The following is an 18380-nucleotide window of genomic DNA, read 5'->3' on the forward strand; positions in this document are numbered from 1 at the left end:
TGGGAGCAAGTACGTAAAATGCGTTAAATAAACACTTCAGAGTCTCACCAATAAGAAAAATTGTGCTTTAGGTCTCAAATCCGAGAAAATAAATACGCAGAAATAGCAGAAAAAAGGACGAATTAGCAGGAATGTAATCGCTAATGTGTAGCAAATTCGGTGTTTTTCGGACCCGTGCAAAAGTACTAGCATATTATCAAGTGGTTTTGCAAGACTACCACTGCAAAAATGTACGTTAGGTTCTGTAATACTATAAAGTGCCGTATCATACCGAAAACTACCAAAAATCGAGTGCATCTGAACTGTGAGACCTATCGCAAAGAAGCAGAATGTAATATCACTTGCCCTTAAAAGTTACGTAGCTGGTTTATTCCCGGTATCAAATGGATACTGTTAAAATGTCTGCGCAACATACATAAATAAGCCACGACACGTTCGAAAAGAATCCGTCTGTACTAGGGATGTGGTGACATTCAAAATATACAGAGCGTTATACGGACAAACACACGACGTCCCGAGAACACGTGACCAATCCGGCAATGTATGTCGACAACACAAAATCTGTTCTGCGCATGTGAATGAATGCTCACGCCAGAGATATTTACTCTACGGTTGCGTCAGACTGTGGCGTATGGGTCAGATTACGGCGACGGCCTGTGCCCGCAGCATCTGCCTGCCGATGGAGGCGCGGCGCGCGGGCGACGTGGCGTACCTGGTGGTGCTGCTGGCGGGCAACGGGCTGGCCTTCCTGATGGTGGCCGTCTGCTACGCGCAGATCTACGCCTCTCTGGGCCGCGACACGCGCCACGCCGCGCCGCGCTCCGGCGAGCTCACCGTCGCCAACAAGATGGCGCTGCTCGTGTTCACCGACTTCGCGTGCTGGGCGCCCATCGCCTTCTTCGGCCTGACCGCCGTCGCCGGCTACCCGCTCATCGACGTGACGCGCTCCAAGATCCTGCTCGTCTTCTTCTACCCGCTCAACTCGTGCGCCAACCCCTACCTGTACGCCATCCTCACGGCGCAGTACCGCCGCGACCTCGTCATACTGCTCGCCAGGTACGTTCGTGCACCGTCAATTACACCAGGAAATCTAATTTTACACTACTGGCCATTAAAATTGCTACACCAAGAAGAAATGCAGACGATAAACGGGTATTCGTTGCACAAATATATTATACTAGAACTGACATGTGATTACATTTTCACGCAATTTGGGTGCATAGATCCTGAGAAATCATTACCGAGAAGAACCACCTCTGGCCGCAATAAGGGCCTTGATACGCCTGGGCATTGAGTCAAACACAGCTTGGATGGCGTGTACAGGTACAGCTGCCCATGCAGTTTTAACACGATACCACAGTTCATCAAGAGTAGTGACTGGCGTATTGTGACGAGCCTGTTTCTCGGGCACCATTCACCAGACGTGAGAGATCGGGAGAATGTGCTGGCCAGGGCAGCAGTCGAACATTGTCTGTATCCAGAAAGGCCCGTATATGACCTGCAACATGCGGTCGTGCATTATCCTGCTGAAATGTAGGGTTTCGCAGCGATCGAATGAAGGGTAGAGCCACGGGTCGTAACATATCTGAAATGTAACGTCCACTGTTCAAAGTGCCGTCACTGCGAACAAGAGGTGACCGAGACGTGGAACCAATGGCATTCCATACCGTCACGCTGGGTGATACGCCAGTATGGCGATGACGAATACACGCTTCCAATGTGCGTTCACCGCGATGTCGCCACATACGAATGCGACCATCATGATGCTGTAAACAGAACCTGGATTCATCCGAAAAAATGACGTTTTGCCATTCGTGCACCCAGGTTCCTCGTCGAGTGCACCATCGCAGGCGCCACTGTCTGTGATGCAGCGTCAAGGGTAATCGCAGCCATTGTCTCCGAGGTGATAGTCCATGTTGCTGCAAACGTCGTCGAACTGTTCGTGGAGATGGTTGTTGTCTTGCAAACGCCCCCACCTTTTGACTCAGGGATCGAGATGTGACTGCACGATCCGTTACAGCCATGCGGATAAGATGCCTGTCATCTCGACTGCTAGTGATACGAGGCCGTTGGAATCCAGCACGACGTTCCGCATTACCCTCCTGAACCCACCGATTCCATATTCTGCGAACAGTCAATGAATCTCGACCAACGCGAGCAGCAATGTCGCGATACGATAAACCGCAATTGCGATAGGCTACAATCCGACCTTTATCAAAGTCGGAAACGTGATGGTACGCATTTCTCCTCCTTACACGAGGGATCACAACAACGTTTCACCAGGCAACGCTTGTCAACTGCTGTTTGTGTATGAGAAATCGGTTGGGAACTTTCCTCATATCAGCACGTTGTAGGTGTCGTCACCGGCGCCAACAGTGTGTGAATGCTCTGAAAACTAACCATTTGCATATCACAGCATCCTCTTCCTGTCGGTTAAATTTCACGTCTGTAGCACACCATCTTCATGGTGTAGCAGTTTTAATGGCCAGTCGTGTACTATCCTACAGGATATTTAACTATAGTACTCGTCACGAAATTACATGAAATGTACATGCATGCATGTTCGAAGAACGACTACAGCCGTTTTTAAATAAATGAAGTAGATTCGCAGTTGCGAATATGAACAGCCAGCTGTATAAAAGAGTGAGAGTAAAATTTGTGCCGCACTTCCCCGCTTGTGACGCAGGAACGACTCCACCTGGTAGTCTCCGTCCGGCCACGAGTCCTCCGCGGACAGCCGAAGCGCTTAAAGCGACCTCTCACGCAAAGCGGCAAATCCGGGTTCGTTTCCCCATCCGGCACAAATGTTCATTGTCTTCATTTCCTTATACAGCTGATGGTTGCTCGTATTCGCAACTGCGAATCTATTTCATTTATTTCAAAACGGCTGTAGCCGCCGCAGTGGCGGTTTCTTCGAACATGCATGCATGTACAAAGGAACATTACACCGTTCTTCTTAACACTTTGCCGTCCGCGCGTCTCGTACAATTTAGTCGCTTGGCGGCGGCAGCGCTAATTCGGATTACTTGGCTTGTCGCCGGCCGCTTGTCACCTTTCCGTTGATGACAAGCTTCAAACTCATTGACTTTTGCGGGCCTTAATTTTTCCGGAAATTCTCTTTTTTGCCGTATCGTTCCAAAAACTCAAATTTTCTTTTCAAGTAACTTCTCTGCAAGTTCTGCACTGTTATAATAATTATCCATGTAGAGGTGATGCCACTTTCCATAAGAAGGTGTCAAAAGTTCGATCATTGATTTTGCTAAAGATTGTCCAGCGCCGGAACATACCTTGAATGGGGAAATGTATCCCGTACTCGAACCACACGGCCTCCGAATGAGTTTGTCATATTTGGGAACTTTCGACGGATTGTAAACTTTAAAATTTAACCGTCCACGCCACGGTATTATTCCTTCATCATCTGAGATGATTTGTCTTAGATTAAACGTTTCTTTAAGCTTTTTGGAAAAATAACCAATTACGAATTGCAGTTTGAAAAGCCGATCGGCATTATGCGGTTTATTGTTGTTGGCGGAAAACTATAAAAATGATAATATTTGTCTGAATCGTATTGCGAAATATCGGTATGTCTATCAACGGATTCGTTGACCAGTAACCATCGATCCTTGCTTTTTTTACGGTTACCATAAGGATAACAAGCCCAAATCATTTTCTAAGTTCGGATCCCGTAAAGTCGACAAATTTGGCATTTTTTTATCCAGTTTCGTTCTACTGCAATTTTGACTGTAATACTGGTTGGTTTCGTTGCTAATATATACAAGTAGATCGTTCCAAATATATAATTCTACGATATCCACGACACTCTGTGTATCTTTGGGAAATATGTGTGGAACCGGAGATCCTTCAAATGTATTATTGGTCCTCAGTAAACCATAGTCTGTCTTCTTCGTCTGATTGATTCGAATCAGATGGCAACCGTAGCGTTCGCCGAATTCTTCTTGGATGTATTTCTCTCTCTTCTGACTATTCTGCTTCACTTTCATTTTTTTGGTATCCAATGTCGTCTTCCCAATCGGCCAAGTCATCCGGGAAGTCATACAAGACGTACGCGCATTCATCGTAAATGATCGTATCGTCTCTTTCGTCTGCCATGATAAAAGTGCACAGCACTTATAAAAACAGAAAACTTGTTGACGTGTGTAACTTATTGTTACCTAAACAAAACACCAACAGAATGAAAAAGATACGAGGGTAATCCCAAAAGTAAGCCCATGTCATACCAGCTCACCGTCATGCTTTTCAGAAAGTTATGAACCTCTTCTTTCAGCTCGTTGTCGGAGCTGAATCGCTTTCCGGCCAAATGTTCTTTTAACCTGGGGAACAGGTAATAGTCACTGGGCGCCAAGTCAGGACTATAGAGTGGGTGGGTGATTATGTTCGACTCAAACTGTTGCAGGAGAACAACGGTTCTCCGAGCGATGGGTGGGCGAGCTTTCTCATGGAGAATGTGCACGTCCTTGCTCAACATTCCTCTTCTCCGGTTCAGAATTGCCCGTTTAGGTTTTCTCAGAGTCTCACAGTACCTGCCAGCATTAATTGTGCTCCCAGCGATTGAGCTCCGACGACGAGGTGAAAGAAGCGATTCATAACTTTCTGAACAGCATGGCGGCGAGCTGGTATGACATGGGCATACAAAAACTGCCACAGCTCCACAAAAATGCATCGACAGAAATGGTGATCAAGTCGAAAAATAGCTAAATGTTCAAGCTGTAAACTGATGTAAACCATTGTAGAAATAAACAGGTCTATGTACTTATAAAAAATAGGAAACCTTATTTTTGGGATCACCCTCGTACTATTGTGTTGTCACCGGCCACTGCGCGATTCTATGCTCACGACACAACTGTGGTGTCGCCGGCCGTTGACCGTTATTTGGCGCATAACACCACTGTGGTTTCGCCGGTCTTCAAAGTGTTAATACCACAGGCATTGCAAATAGTCATCAAAGTAGGCGGGGAAAGGTCATCTCTGCTACTTAGAAAATTGCCAGTTAGCGATAATTTCAAATGTAAGTAAAAATACCGAATAAAGTCATCCATCTGATTTTAGCCGGTGAAAACTAACTTCATAAAAAATTTTAAGAAAAGTATTTTTTAAGCCTCAACCTGTACAAAAGCCTGAAACGGTAACATACTTGGAATGACAAAAGTGTGGATATTGTCAAAGTTTATAGATGCATGTGATAAATACATTGATAAGCCAAAACATTATGACCACTGCCCACCACTAAGTTGAATGCCTCCTGGTTGTGTAGCGGGCACGTGACGTAGTAAAGAAAGAATGTAAGGGGAAGAGAGACGAATGGGCAGTCACAGCGAAGATATGGGCCGCAAATGCGGAAATCCACTGATATAAGCGGTTTTGACAAAGGACATGTTATTGCGGAGCTCTGGCTGGAAACGAGAATACTTTAAACGGTGTAGCTGCTCTCCTGTTGGCGTACTGCTGTCGTCAGAACCTATGGAAAGTGGTTGAAGGATGGTGAAATAACGAGTGGGCCGTATGGTACTGGACGACCAAGTCTCATCAAAAAACGTAGAGGTCGGAGGATCCCCCACTGTGTAATCCAGGATAGGTAGCGATCTGTGGCAGATCTGACGACAGGGTGCAATGCTGGTGTAGCCACAAGTGTTTCGGAGCACACCGTTCTTGAACATGAAGCTCCATATCACACGACCCCTACGTGTTCCTTTGTTGACCTAAGCACATCGTCAGTCATGACTGCAATGGGCATAGCGTCACTGAGTTTTCACCGTCAATCACTAGAAACGTGTCGCCGGTCCAGTGAATTGTATTTCTTGTAACACCTGGTCGATGGCTGGGGTCCTTACACGCCGTCATCCAAGCGAATGACTGCAGGAAACATGCACCGTGGAACAGATGCAGACTGGTGAGGGCAGAATTTTGCTATTGGATACATTGAGTTGGGTATTCACGGGATCTGTGGTGGTAGTCGATGGTATCGCGACAGAAGTGAACTATGTGAACGTTATTGAGGACCACTTGCATCGCTTCATATCTGAAGTTCTCCCCCCCCCCCCCCCCCATCTTCCAGCAAGATAACCGTCCGTGTTGCCAGGTCAGAATCGTGCTACAGTGGTTTGAGGGGCACTGTAGTGAACTCGCATTAGTGTCTTGGCCAACACAAATCTGCTTGATCTGTATCCATAAGAACACTTATCGGGCGCCAGCTGCGTGCTCGTAAACCAGGGTCCCGTAATTTGCGGGAGCTGCTTGGCCTGTGTGTACACATCTGGTACCACATACTTCTAGAATCCTGTCAAGATCTTGTAGAATCCATGCCAAGCAGAATCACTGTTGTACTGTTTTTGAAAAGTGGAACAATACACTATTAAACAGGTGGTTAAAAATGGTTCAAATGGCTCTAAGCACTATAGGACTTAACATCTGAGGTCATCAGTCCCCTAGACTTAGAACTACTTAAACCTAACTAACCAAAAGACATCACACACATCCATGCCCGAGGCAGGATTCGAACCTGTGACCGTAGCGGTAGCGTGGTTGCGGACTGAAGCGTCGTGAACCGTTCGGCCACAGCGGCCGGCTAAACAGGTGGTCATAATGTTTTGGATTATCGGTGTATTTTGTCGTGAAAACATAAAACTACTCCGAGATAAAAAATAAAATACGGTAAGAGATGTGAAATTGCTTTGCCTGTGTAACAAAAAATATCACCGCTGATGAATCTGCGTTCCGTTTGTCCTCGTAGAAACTTCCAGCCAAAAAGGTGTTAAGAAATCAACAACATGAATTGTGGTAACATCTGAAATATCACTACTGTATTGTGTCACTTATGAATGCGATCTATCTACGAGAGACTCCGTGCGCTACAGCGCCTGAGAACTTGAATGCTGCCGTCAGGACTCTTGTTCCGATGGCTCGCCTTAGTAGAACCGACAGTATTCTCTGACCTTCGAAGATATTATATTTGCAGCTGTTACAGACTCTCCATCACTGCACCTATTACCCAAAATATAGATCTAACTGTAGGTAGTTTCACGTTACCACTTACCTTGTAGTCGCGCAAAAAGCACAAAATGTGTCCCAGTTAAGTTACGACTATAGATATGAAAATCAAGTCAGATTATACACACAAATCACAGTACTGATTCAAAATAGTCTCCCCCTGAATTGACACGCAACTGAAATCATTTTAAAAGCGTTTTCAAACTATCACTGTAGTCCTTGTTTGGAATTTCATTTAGTACTGCAGTAAAATTTTCCTGGATGCTTTTAATTGCGTCTTAAAGGTCTCCTTTCAATCATAGCTTCAATTTGGGAAACAACCAGAAGTCAGCCAGGGGCAAATCCGGCGAATAGGGCCCGTTATCCAGGGCTGGGATTCGTTTGCTCGCCCAAACCTCCCACACGATCTTCGCTTTGCGGGGTCGTTGTCGTGAAGGACCGACCAGGGATGTGCCCCTCGGTAATCAAGTTCGAATTAAACGAATTGTCGCCCACAAACTATGAAGGACTCAAAAAATTAAACTTTGCCTCGCTTTTTCCACTGCCAATTTCCGAGTAGGTCAGACACGTACTGTTACATTTGCGGCCCGAAGACCTGCTGCGGCGATGCTAACGATTTGACGATTGTTTTTGAAACTAAAAGGGTGATAATGGCGCAATACATCACAAGGTAACATTGCGTGTTTGTTGGTCTAGTTTTGCAAAACCCAAGCTCCATCCAGATAAACAACAGATCTATTAAAGTTCCTGGCAGATAAAACTGCGTGCCGGACCGGGATTCGAGCTCGGGACCTTTGCCTTTCGTGGGCAAGTGTTCTACCATCTGAGCTACCCAAGCACGACTCACGCCCCGTCCTCACAGCTTTACTTCTGCCACTACCTCGTCTCCTAACTTCCAAATCTTAAGTTTGATATCAGCGCACACTCCGCTGCAGAGTGAAAATCTCATTCTGGAAACAGATATATTCTCTTCCGTATGCCATAAATGCACAGTCCACGAAAATGTAGCTCTCGATGAGCTACTATCGCTTCTTCCATATGAACTTTATGGCCATCGTTAAATTTCCTTAACTTAAATCCATTGTCTTTTATAAAACAAATAACAGACGTTTCCGAGTCCAAATACTGAACTTTGTACTGTAGTTAGGCAATGTCTTTACGTGCAGAGAGGATACTCTAATGTAGTATTCTAACACAGTCCTTCAGACCACTTCTTCATTAAAATTGTCCATTTGGGTGAATCTCCTGTGCCATTTACGTCCATTTCGTGGAAGACCGAAGAAAGCACTCACACTTACAGCTTCTGAAAAAGTTACGATAACGATAAAACGTTACACTGTTTTTTCAGAGAGATGCTTCTGCCGTCAGCTTTTACCCTTTGGCAAAGTTCCGTCTAGCTTCATCAAGAGCAAGTTTGTTGAAATCTTTAGGATATTAGATTTGCGTGTTTATTTTGTTGAGTAATTCTACTAGGTGCCGGCAGACAGCAACAAGACGTGAATTTGCAATCGTGCTACCAACGGGACGTTGCTCTTCCGTATCACACGTAACTGTCTAAAAACAGAACAAGTTCATAGAACACGGAAGTAGCGGGTGTGGCGACTGACCGTCCAGTCGGTACCTTACGTTGCAACGCAGCAGGGCTAGAGGCGGAGCGGAATACGGCACAAGCGGTTGGGAAGTGTGCCACTGAGTCGTATAATGTAGTAACGGCCACTATAGTGCTTCGTTGCGAGTGCGACTGTACTATCAGGGAACGACACACAGTTCTAGGCTGTCAAAGCCATTTTCCTGCGATATCCTCTTTTTGACATTTTCCCTCAGAACTACTGATATCCTTGCGAGAGCCAGCCATAGCAAAACTACTACAGGCTGAAAATACCGCTTCAGTTGTAAATTTCTTTTGTTATCACGACCGGTTTCGGGCTGTCATAAGCCCATCCTCGGCTGTCGCACTGGAAATAGCAAGAGGCGGGCAATAATTTTCGCACGCCACAACACATATTAAAAACAAAAAATTTCATAAAAATATTTTATAAAATTTTTCGAAACAACCGGTCGGGCTAGGTGCTGTGAAACCTATGTCAATGCGAAAGTGACACTAGACAATACCACGGACGACTGCCTGGGTAGGGAAATACACAAATAATACCAGGACACTTACACTCTGCTGTGACCCCTGAGGGCCGCGATGGACGTGTACTATGAGCGGTGTGCTACCTATGAGCGCAGAACAGGGAGTAGCGGATGCGAACGAGGAAGCAAATTGGTAAACCAAAGTGCAACAGTGCTGTCATCTACTGACGGAGAGAAGAACGCGATGCCACTAGCCCGGCCTTTCACAATTTGAATTAGTGGTTTACATTTAAAATGAAGAAAAAACAAAAACATACATAAAAATACACGAAATAAGTTAAAAGTGCATTATGCGTAGTAAAGGAGCGTATTGAACAGGTCGGTACAGAATTGTGGTAAAACTGAGTGGTAGCTGCGATATAAGATTATTATGTAAATCGTAAGGCACAATGAAACTTTTCTTTTGCACGAATGGTAAACAAGTTTTAAATTTAGTGGGGATATATAAGTGGCAACGTGGAACAACGCGCCACAGTCATTAGTTAAAAAAAAAACATTCACATGTACCACTCCTATTTACAAGCTCTCGTTGCTGATCAACAGGGAAAGCAGTGAAACCTTACAGTCTATACTGTCAGAAAGTAATATGCCAATTAATAGCTAGCAACTATAGCACTAAAACGACAGATTGAAAGTGGGGTCAATTTAAAACCTGCCAATCAACAGTCGACAACTAATCAAAGCTTACATGCGACCTGAGACGCATTTTACATCATGAAAGAAGGTAATTTTTTTAATTAGTGAGGGCACGGATAAAGCCACATTACTATAATGCGTCATAGTAATATTATCCTTCAGACAATCATTGAGATACATAATATGCGCATATTCGTCGTCAAAAATAAAATGGGTCAGCTCCTTAGATAATTTAAGGAGCGTTTCATAGGCATTCTTATTTAAGACATCTTTTTTTAAATATAAATCTCTAATTTCTTTAATTATAGCAGTTTTCATGAGATGCTGAATGTAACATGGTGAACTACCAGTAATTCTATTGAACTGTCTTCTGATACAATTGGGGATCACGTTATATGCTAGACACATTTTCTAAAATTAATATCGGCTGATGTCAGAGTCTCTTGCGTAAATTCAGAAATTAGTGATGTGTTCCAACTGCCCTGCGTGGCATTTTACTACGAACAATCCTGTTGGAAGAACATCCGCAACTGAGCATTATACTAGAGGATGAAAATACCGCTTCAGTTGTAAATTTCTTTTATTATCACCACAACTGAAGCGGTATTTTCACCCTCTAGTATAATGCTCAGTTGCGGATGTTCTTCCAACAGGATTGTCTGTCATAGCAAAACTATTCCACCTGATGATCAGATGTATGGGCCAGGCGAAATACCCTCAGACTTCAAGAAGAATGTAATAATTCTAATTCCAAAGAAATCAGTTGCTGGTAGGTCGAACAATTAGATTAAGATTTGCCAAATACTAACAAAAATTATTTGCATAAGAATAGGAAAACTGTTAGCCGACCTCGGGGAAGACCAGTTTGGATTCTGGAGGAATGCAGGAAGACTCGAGACAATACTGATCCTACGATTTGTCTTAGAAGAGAGGTTAAGGAAACTCAAACCTATTTTATAATTTCTGTAGATTTGGAAAACGTTTTTTACAATGACGACTGGAATGCAATCTGAAATTTCGAAGGTGTCAGGGGAAAAATACAGAGAGCGAAAGGGTACTTACAACTTGCAGAAAAACCAGACGGCAATTATAAAGAGTCCATGAGAAGGAAAGGAAAAAACTTTTACGTTTTCCGATGATATTGTAATTCTGTTAGGGACAGGAAAGACTTGCGAGAACTGCTGAAAAAAGGACTATGTCTTGAATGGAGGATATAAGAGGAAGATTGACAACACCAAAACATGGGTAGTGGAGTGTATGAGGGCCAGTCAAATGAAAACCGAACACCCGCCCCAACGGGACCATGGAAAGGTTCCATTCAAAAGTAATCGCCACACGCTTTAAGACTTTCATCCCACTGGGAGACGAGGCGATCAGTTTCTGTTTCTGGCCGAGAGGTTCTAGGCGCTTCAGTTCGGAACCACATGGCTGCTACGGTCGCAGGTTCGAATCCTGCCTCGGGCATATATGTGTGTGATGTCCTTAGGTTAGTTAGGTTTAAGTAGTACTAAGTCTAGGGGACTGATGATCTCACATGTTAAGTCCCATAATGCTTAGAGCCATTTGAACCATTTTTTGACAACGATCGCCCCCACACTGTCAGTGTAGTGGAAAGCTTTATTGACAGAATCAATCTCACGTTCAGTTTTTTCTCAGAAACAATATGAAAAATAATACGCAATTTATTTTTAAAATGTCACATATACGAAATTTAGCCACCCATCCCGTTTCAGTTTATATTATTCCTCCTCTGCCCAACCTAATATCGCAAATCGGTTATTTAACAAAAGCGGTTGTATGATTTCTACTCTGAATTGCATCTTACCGACAGCGGAACTTTTTTTCAGATTCAGTGATACATCAAATCGCGAAATAATGTGTTTTTAACACTCCACATAAAATACATACTTTATTTTCAGCACAATTCAGACACGAAGTTCCATTTCCGCAGTACAATTCCAGTTCCTGTGGCAGCGAAATTGCGGCTGTAGTGTGGACAGGAAGACTGAAATTCACCGCTCTGTAATAAAACTGGAATCAGAAACTGATGACGGCCGCTGTCCACTGTGCTGGTAGACACGTGCGAACTGAACACTGAATGACTGCACAACAAATTCCAACCGTCTGTGCAAGCAGCGTATGAGGGACGCCATGCTATCGTGGACGGGCCAAGAAAGCAGTAATTTACAAACTTGAGGGCGCAGCAGTTGACGCAAGCGCGTCATTTGAGGAACTTCACGCGTGGCTACATACCAGCTCGTTGGATAGTGTGAGACAATTCTTGTGCAAAGTAATCCTACAGGAATCACAAACATCTATGGCATGAAGCAGCCAAGCATTCACACAACGCTAGTGCTACGAGGATGAATCTAAACTCTACAGTGTTCTAGAGCCCAGTCAACTACATGTGAAACAGAGTGGGCTACTAACACAACGAGCTCTTCCACAACTGTATTTTATACTGGAACCGTGTCTATGCGCCCTAATAGAGGCGTTACTTCCTCAGCAAACGACACATGCATGCATTCTCGTTTGTAGAATTACTCGATAAAATTGTGCCTTCCAATACTGTACCATTTGACTGGTGAACGAATTCGTAGCGTTTTTTGTTTTGCATGTTAGTATTCCGGTTGCTATGGATTTATTTATCGACCTCAATTTTATTTGTAGTTCACTGTTATTAGTTGAGTATATATTGCCATTTTTTCATTTGGAGATAAAGGATCATGTTAAACACAAAGAAATATGCTGTCTCTTTGATGAGCAATTAATGATATATGTAGATGAAGATCAACTGCTAATTGCTACCCACAAACAGTGTTTTCTGTACGAAGAACATAATATGTACATCTCTACTGATAAGACACAAATAATACATTTAGAGGAGTCGAACACGTAAAATATTTTTATTTTTTACAAGATAATCCAAGTGAAAATATTTAACTATCTTGAAAATCTAAAAGATCAAGAAGTACATAAAAAGATGTAGATACAAAAATTTATTGGCGGTTTTTGTTTCTCTCTGTGGCTGTGGCAGTGAGACTTGACACTTGCCAAAAGACCGAGAAATGTGTGTGTGACATCTTATGGGACTTAACTGCTAACGTCATCAGTCCCTAAGCTTACGCACTACTTGACCTAAATTATCCTGAGGACAAACACACACACCCATGCCCGACGGAGGACTCGAACCTCCGCCGGGACCAGCCGCACAGTCCATGACTGCAGCGCTTAGACCGCTCGGCTAATCCCGCGCGGCGACCGAGAAATGAATTTCATGGATCTGAAATTATATTTCTTAGAGCTGTAGAAATATGTAGAGGGTTCTATAAAATAAAAGAATGTAGATATAATAAAAAAGTTAAACGTTTATCCCCGAGTTAAATGAAATTACCATGTCAACAGAACGTTAGAGAGGCGTTTACCAGTACAGGTCATGAAATATATACCACATGGTAAAAAAGTCTCGGAAGACCCTAGGGGAGACGGCATGGATATGGCTGACCCAATAAGGTGGATCAGGCGTCACACCTTATCCTTGAAAGTGAAGAATATCATATGAGATGTCGAAAAAGCACGTCTTTATCTGTCCATTTCCGTAGTATCCTCTAGTCTTTTTTTTTCAGCTATAATGACGTCCCGTATCAATGCGACAAAAAGTTTAGCGATATTGCACGTAGCGGAAACATTAAACCTGAGAGTCGGTTATGCCCCAGTAGCGATAGTCGGTGAGCCGCAACTTCAGTACCAGCGCCGCGTTTGGTGGCACAGTAAAGTCTCTCTCTCCCTCTCTCTCTCTCTCTCTCTCTCTCTGTCACTCTGTATCTCTCCAGGATCAATCGATGTGGCGCTTGCGGAATGTGATTGTCCGGTGGATGCAAGTGGCAGACTACTCAGGTGGGGAATATTGCAGCTCGCCGCGCCCTATCATATTGCTGCCGGTACGGCAGCCGTGCTCCGCACGTAGCCGCCACCAGCGATTGCAGGCGATAGCCGCCTCTCTAACAGGGCTTTCACTTGGCGACACTTGAGCTGCAAATTACAGCCTAACACTTCGCGGTACGTTCGTTAATAGTTCATAAAAAGTGTATGTTATATATGGCATTGTTATTAGAGGATATTGCCAAAACTGGTTCCTGATTTTGTTTTTTTATTTTTAAAGAATAGAGAAGTTATGTTTTAAAATCCTGTAATATTTACTTTATAGTGTTATGCAACATTTATAAATTACTCTTAGAAAATATCATTAAAAGTTATTATGAAAAAAAAATACTTTCAAAAACCCTACACTTAGCGAGTTTGAAAAAGAGTTACCATATTCGGATTCCTTCTAATAATAAGCAAAATACACACCTGGAAATGGAAAAAAGAACACATTGACACCGGTGTGTCAGACCCACCATACTTGCTCCGGACACTGCGAGAGGGCTGTACAAGCAATGATCACACGCACGGCACAGCGGACACACCAGGAACCGCCGTGTTGGCCGTCGAATGGCGCTAGCTGCGCAGCATTTGTGCACCCCTGCCGTCAGTGTCAGCCAGTTTGCCGTGGCATACGGAGCTCCATCGCAGTCTTTAACACTGGTAGCATGCCGCGACAGCGTGGACGTGAACCGTATGTGCAGTTGACGGACTTTGAGCGAGGGCGTATAGTGGGCATGCGGGAGGCCGGGTGGACGTACCGCCGAATTGCTCAACACGTGGGGCGTGAGGTCTCCACAGTACATCGATGTTGTTGCCAGTGGTCGGCGGAAGGTGCACGTGCCCGTCGACCTGGGACCGGACCGCAGCGACGCACGGATGCACGCCAAGACCGTAGGATCCTACGCAGTGCCGTAGGGGACCGCACCGCCACTTCCCAGCAAATTAGGGACACTGTTGCTCCTGGGGTATCGGCGAGGACCATTCGCAACCGTCTTCATGAAGTTGGGCTACGGTCCGGCACACCGTTAGGCCGTCTTCCGCTCACGCCCCAACATCGTGCAGCCCGCCTCCAGTGGTGTCGCGACAGGCGTGAATGGAGGGACGAATGGAGACGTGTCGTCTTCAGCGATGAGAGTCGCTTCTGCCTTGGTGCCAATGATGGTCGTATGCGTGTTTGGCGCCGTGCAGGTGAGCGCCACAATCAGGACTGCATACGACCGAGGCACACAGGGCCAACACCCGGCATCATGGTGTGGGGAGCGATCTCCTACACTGGCCGTACACCTCTGGTGATCGTCGAGGGGACACTGAATAGTGCACGGTACGTTCAAACCGTCATCGAACCCATCGTTCTACCATTCCTAGACCAGCAAGGGAACTTGCTGTTCCAACAGGACAATGCACGTCCGCATGTATCCCTTGCCACCCAACGTGCTCTAGAAGGTGTAAGTCAACTACCCTGGCCAGCAAGATCTCCGGATCAGTCCCCCATTGAGCATGTTTGGGACTGGATGAAGCGTCGTCTCACGCGGTCTGCACGTCCAGCACGAACGCTGGTCCAACTGAGGCGCCAGGTGGAAATGGCATGGCAACTCGTTCCACAGGACTACATCCAGAATCTCTACGATCGTCTCCATGGGAGAATAGCAGCCTGCATTGCTGCGAAAGGTGGATATACACTGTACTAGTGGCGACATTGTGCATGCTCTGTTGCCTGTGTCTATGTGCCTGTGGTTCTGTCAGTGTGATCATGTGATGTATCTGACCCCAGGAATGTGTCAATAAAGTTTCCCCTTCCTGGGACAATGAATTCACGGTGTTCTTATTTCAATTTCCAGGAGTGTAGAACTAATCAAAATTGGAAAAGGTATTAAAAAAGAGAAAATATAATCTTGTTTCAAAGTAGGTATAATGCCTTCCAGAAGGTTATAGAACTTTTCTGTGGTTCCTTTCCCGAACCCAAGAGACCTGCTACCCGATGTTCCTATAGGCTTTCTTTCTGACAATTTGATTTTGTGACGTTTAAGAAAAAGACTTACCCACTTTCCACCAGTAATTTAGTCTTTGAAAAGGTGTTCAATGTTCGTTTTTTTCTCTCCCAATTATACTGTCATTTTTCACAGGTCATTACGACTGAGACTAAAGAAGCAAGCTTTCATAGCAAGACAATACAAAACCAGCTATTCTTCGAGGTCTTTACCTATAATTGTAGGTCTGCCTATTTTGATTCTTTCGCTTACTCTGGTGCACCATACTTCATGTAGGACAATCTGATTAAATGTTGTGTTTGGACCATTAAACTTTTTATTGGCCTTCTTCCAACCCACCTTTTTTCTGAACTGCATCAATAGCTTTAGTCATTTGAAAAGGACTCCATTTTCTTTGATCAACCTTTCCTGTTATTATCTTCGAATCTTCAAGAGAATAAAGGTCTGTACTGAACTTTAAACATGAAACAATAAGGGGTCCGGTTCAAGCAACTGAAGGGGTTATAGTTTATGCAATCACAGCCTACATTTTGCTAACAGAATAGGTTTATAACCAAATATCTAAATGAAATCGTTTGGTCATAAACATTAACCATAAACCTTACTGTTCGAGAACACATATATGTTGAAATTCTGACTTGCCAATATCTAGTAGAAACAGCGAAAAATGCAGCACAATGTAACAAATTTTTCCATTGTCAAAACATGTAATTGCGAAATGGTAAGTAACAAGTGAAGCGGTCGACTTTTGCACCCATTTTCAGAATGACGGAAACCTGAACTACTATTTTCACTTGGTTAGTTCGAGAGAATTCAGAACCAAGGAGTCCAATATAAGGGGCGTGGGAGCGGAGGGGGGGGGGGGGGGAGATCCGGGTTTCGGACACTTTCCTCAACACTGAAAACGTGAAGTCTACAACAAACGAGATGCGCTCGAGAAAAGTAGTCTACAACCAGTACAGTGGTAACCAACAACTTTTATGTTAATTTCTGTATACATAACAGGATACCAATTGTGGTTATTTGATGTACTGTTCAAGATGCAAGAGACTGCTCTTAATGAGCCAGGAGCAAACAATTTTGTCTCTTGTATTACATGGGACTCAGTCTTGTTAGAGGACACATTATTAATACATGCAGTGTTCTTTTAGACATTGCAGTTTATAACAAAATTGTCGCACTCTGACAATAAGCATTCGCTTTCCTTAAGGAAATGTTATTTCCTGCAGATCGCACAGTACTTATATAGGACGGGTGAAATAAAACTAGCCCGAAAAATATATCACGCACCTTAAGATAGGCATCCCAACTTACATCATCTGCTCTGACTACAGATGATTTAAGATAGGTTGCCTACCTTAAGGTGCGTGAAATATACTGCTTGAAATTGCTGAGAAATAGAGACATTGTTGGGCAAGAATAACGGAAAACTGTACAGATTTCACCACGTGTGAAAGCAAGGTAAGAAATAAATAGCGTTCATGTTTGACACAGGTTAATCCTCCAACATAAAGGTTGATATCGGACTCTCAGTGAGGAATATGCCCTCACCGGTCACTAATGCAATTTTGCACGCGTTATTCTGTTACAGTCCTTTCTAGCACGGTTCGAGCATCCTCGCATACTCGTTAGGGAATAGGTTCGGGGAGCGCCCAGGCCATTCCACGCGTTCAGTATCTCCAGATGCGTCCGAGACCATAGCGGTGCTGTGTGGTCGGGCGTTTTCGCCCACAGACAGAAAGTCTGGACCTCCGTACACCTCTAATCAGACGGGCATGATGCAAAGCAATACGCCCCAATACCGCTGTGCTTGTAACGGTACGTCGCGCAAAGATATGCAGTGGTGTTTGGCCATTCTACACAATGACTGCTAACACCACATCGTCTAGACCATACTGATAACGTTCATGAACATTCTGTGGTGTGTAACGTGTTCCTTTCTCCCTCTCTCCACTGATGAGCAGAATCAGCCGCCACAGTGAAAAGGGATTCGTTGGAGAACATCACTCTGGACCACTATCGTTGATCCCAACAACACGCTCCCCACACGAACAAACCCTTTCTCGACGATGCCGTAGTTGAAGTGGGATTCATTTAACAGGCTTCTGAGTATACAAACCAGCTTTGTTTTAGTTGCCGCGAAATGGTTCTAACAAAGACATATATACTTATAGCGGTTGCAAGGTCTGCAGCGGAAGTCTACGGTCATAGCGCGTAAACACTCGGATTATGCAACACTAGTAGGAGGCGACTTAAGGAATAGTATAGACTACGATGTCCATGGATCCACTGCGGGGGTACAGACGGAATACTTTTGAACAGGTTTTCTGCGAACTGTCTTGAGCAGCTCGCTCGGCAGCCCACACGCAATTTAAATACCTTAGACCTTGTAGCTAAAAATAGGCCAGATCTTATCGACAATGTCAGTACAGAAACAGGTATTAGCGATCGTGATACATAATAGAAACTATGGTTGTGGGAGTTAATAAATCAGTCAAGAAGGCTAGGGGAGTGTTTCTGCTAGATAGAGCAGATAAGCACTTGTTAGTAACTCACTTAGAGAGTGAATGGACGTCACATGTTCCAGGAAGATGGATGTGGAGGCATTATGGGCAAAATTCAAGCAGATTGTACATCTTGGCCTGGAGAGTTATGTGCCGGGTAAGTGGATAAAGGATGGGAAAGACC

The 18380-nt window shown here is 44.4% G+C and overlaps 1 protein-coding gene across 4 annotated transcripts in view; it reads left to right on the top strand.

Annotated features, from left to right (window-relative positions):
* Window positions 1-18380, top strand: part of LOC126276649 (probable glycoprotein hormone G-protein coupled receptor) — a 1482411-nt gene that overhangs the window by 1396856 nt on the left and 67175 nt on the right. For all 4 annotated transcript variants that reach the window (XM_049977295.1, XM_049977293.1, XM_049977296.1 and 1 more), the window contains one exon: window positions 667-1056. In XM_049977295.1, coding sequence (XP_049833252.1) covers window positions 667-1056 — 390 coding nt within the window. The remainder of the gene's footprint in view (window positions 1-666; window positions 1057-18380) is intronic.

This window comes from Schistocerca gregaria, chromosome 1, assembly GCF_023897955.1.
Source record: "Schistocerca gregaria isolate iqSchGreg1 chromosome 1, iqSchGreg1.2, whole genome shotgun sequence".
In the NCBI taxonomy this organism is placed as follows: Eukaryota; Metazoa; Arthropoda; class Insecta; order Orthoptera; family Acrididae; genus Schistocerca; species Schistocerca gregaria.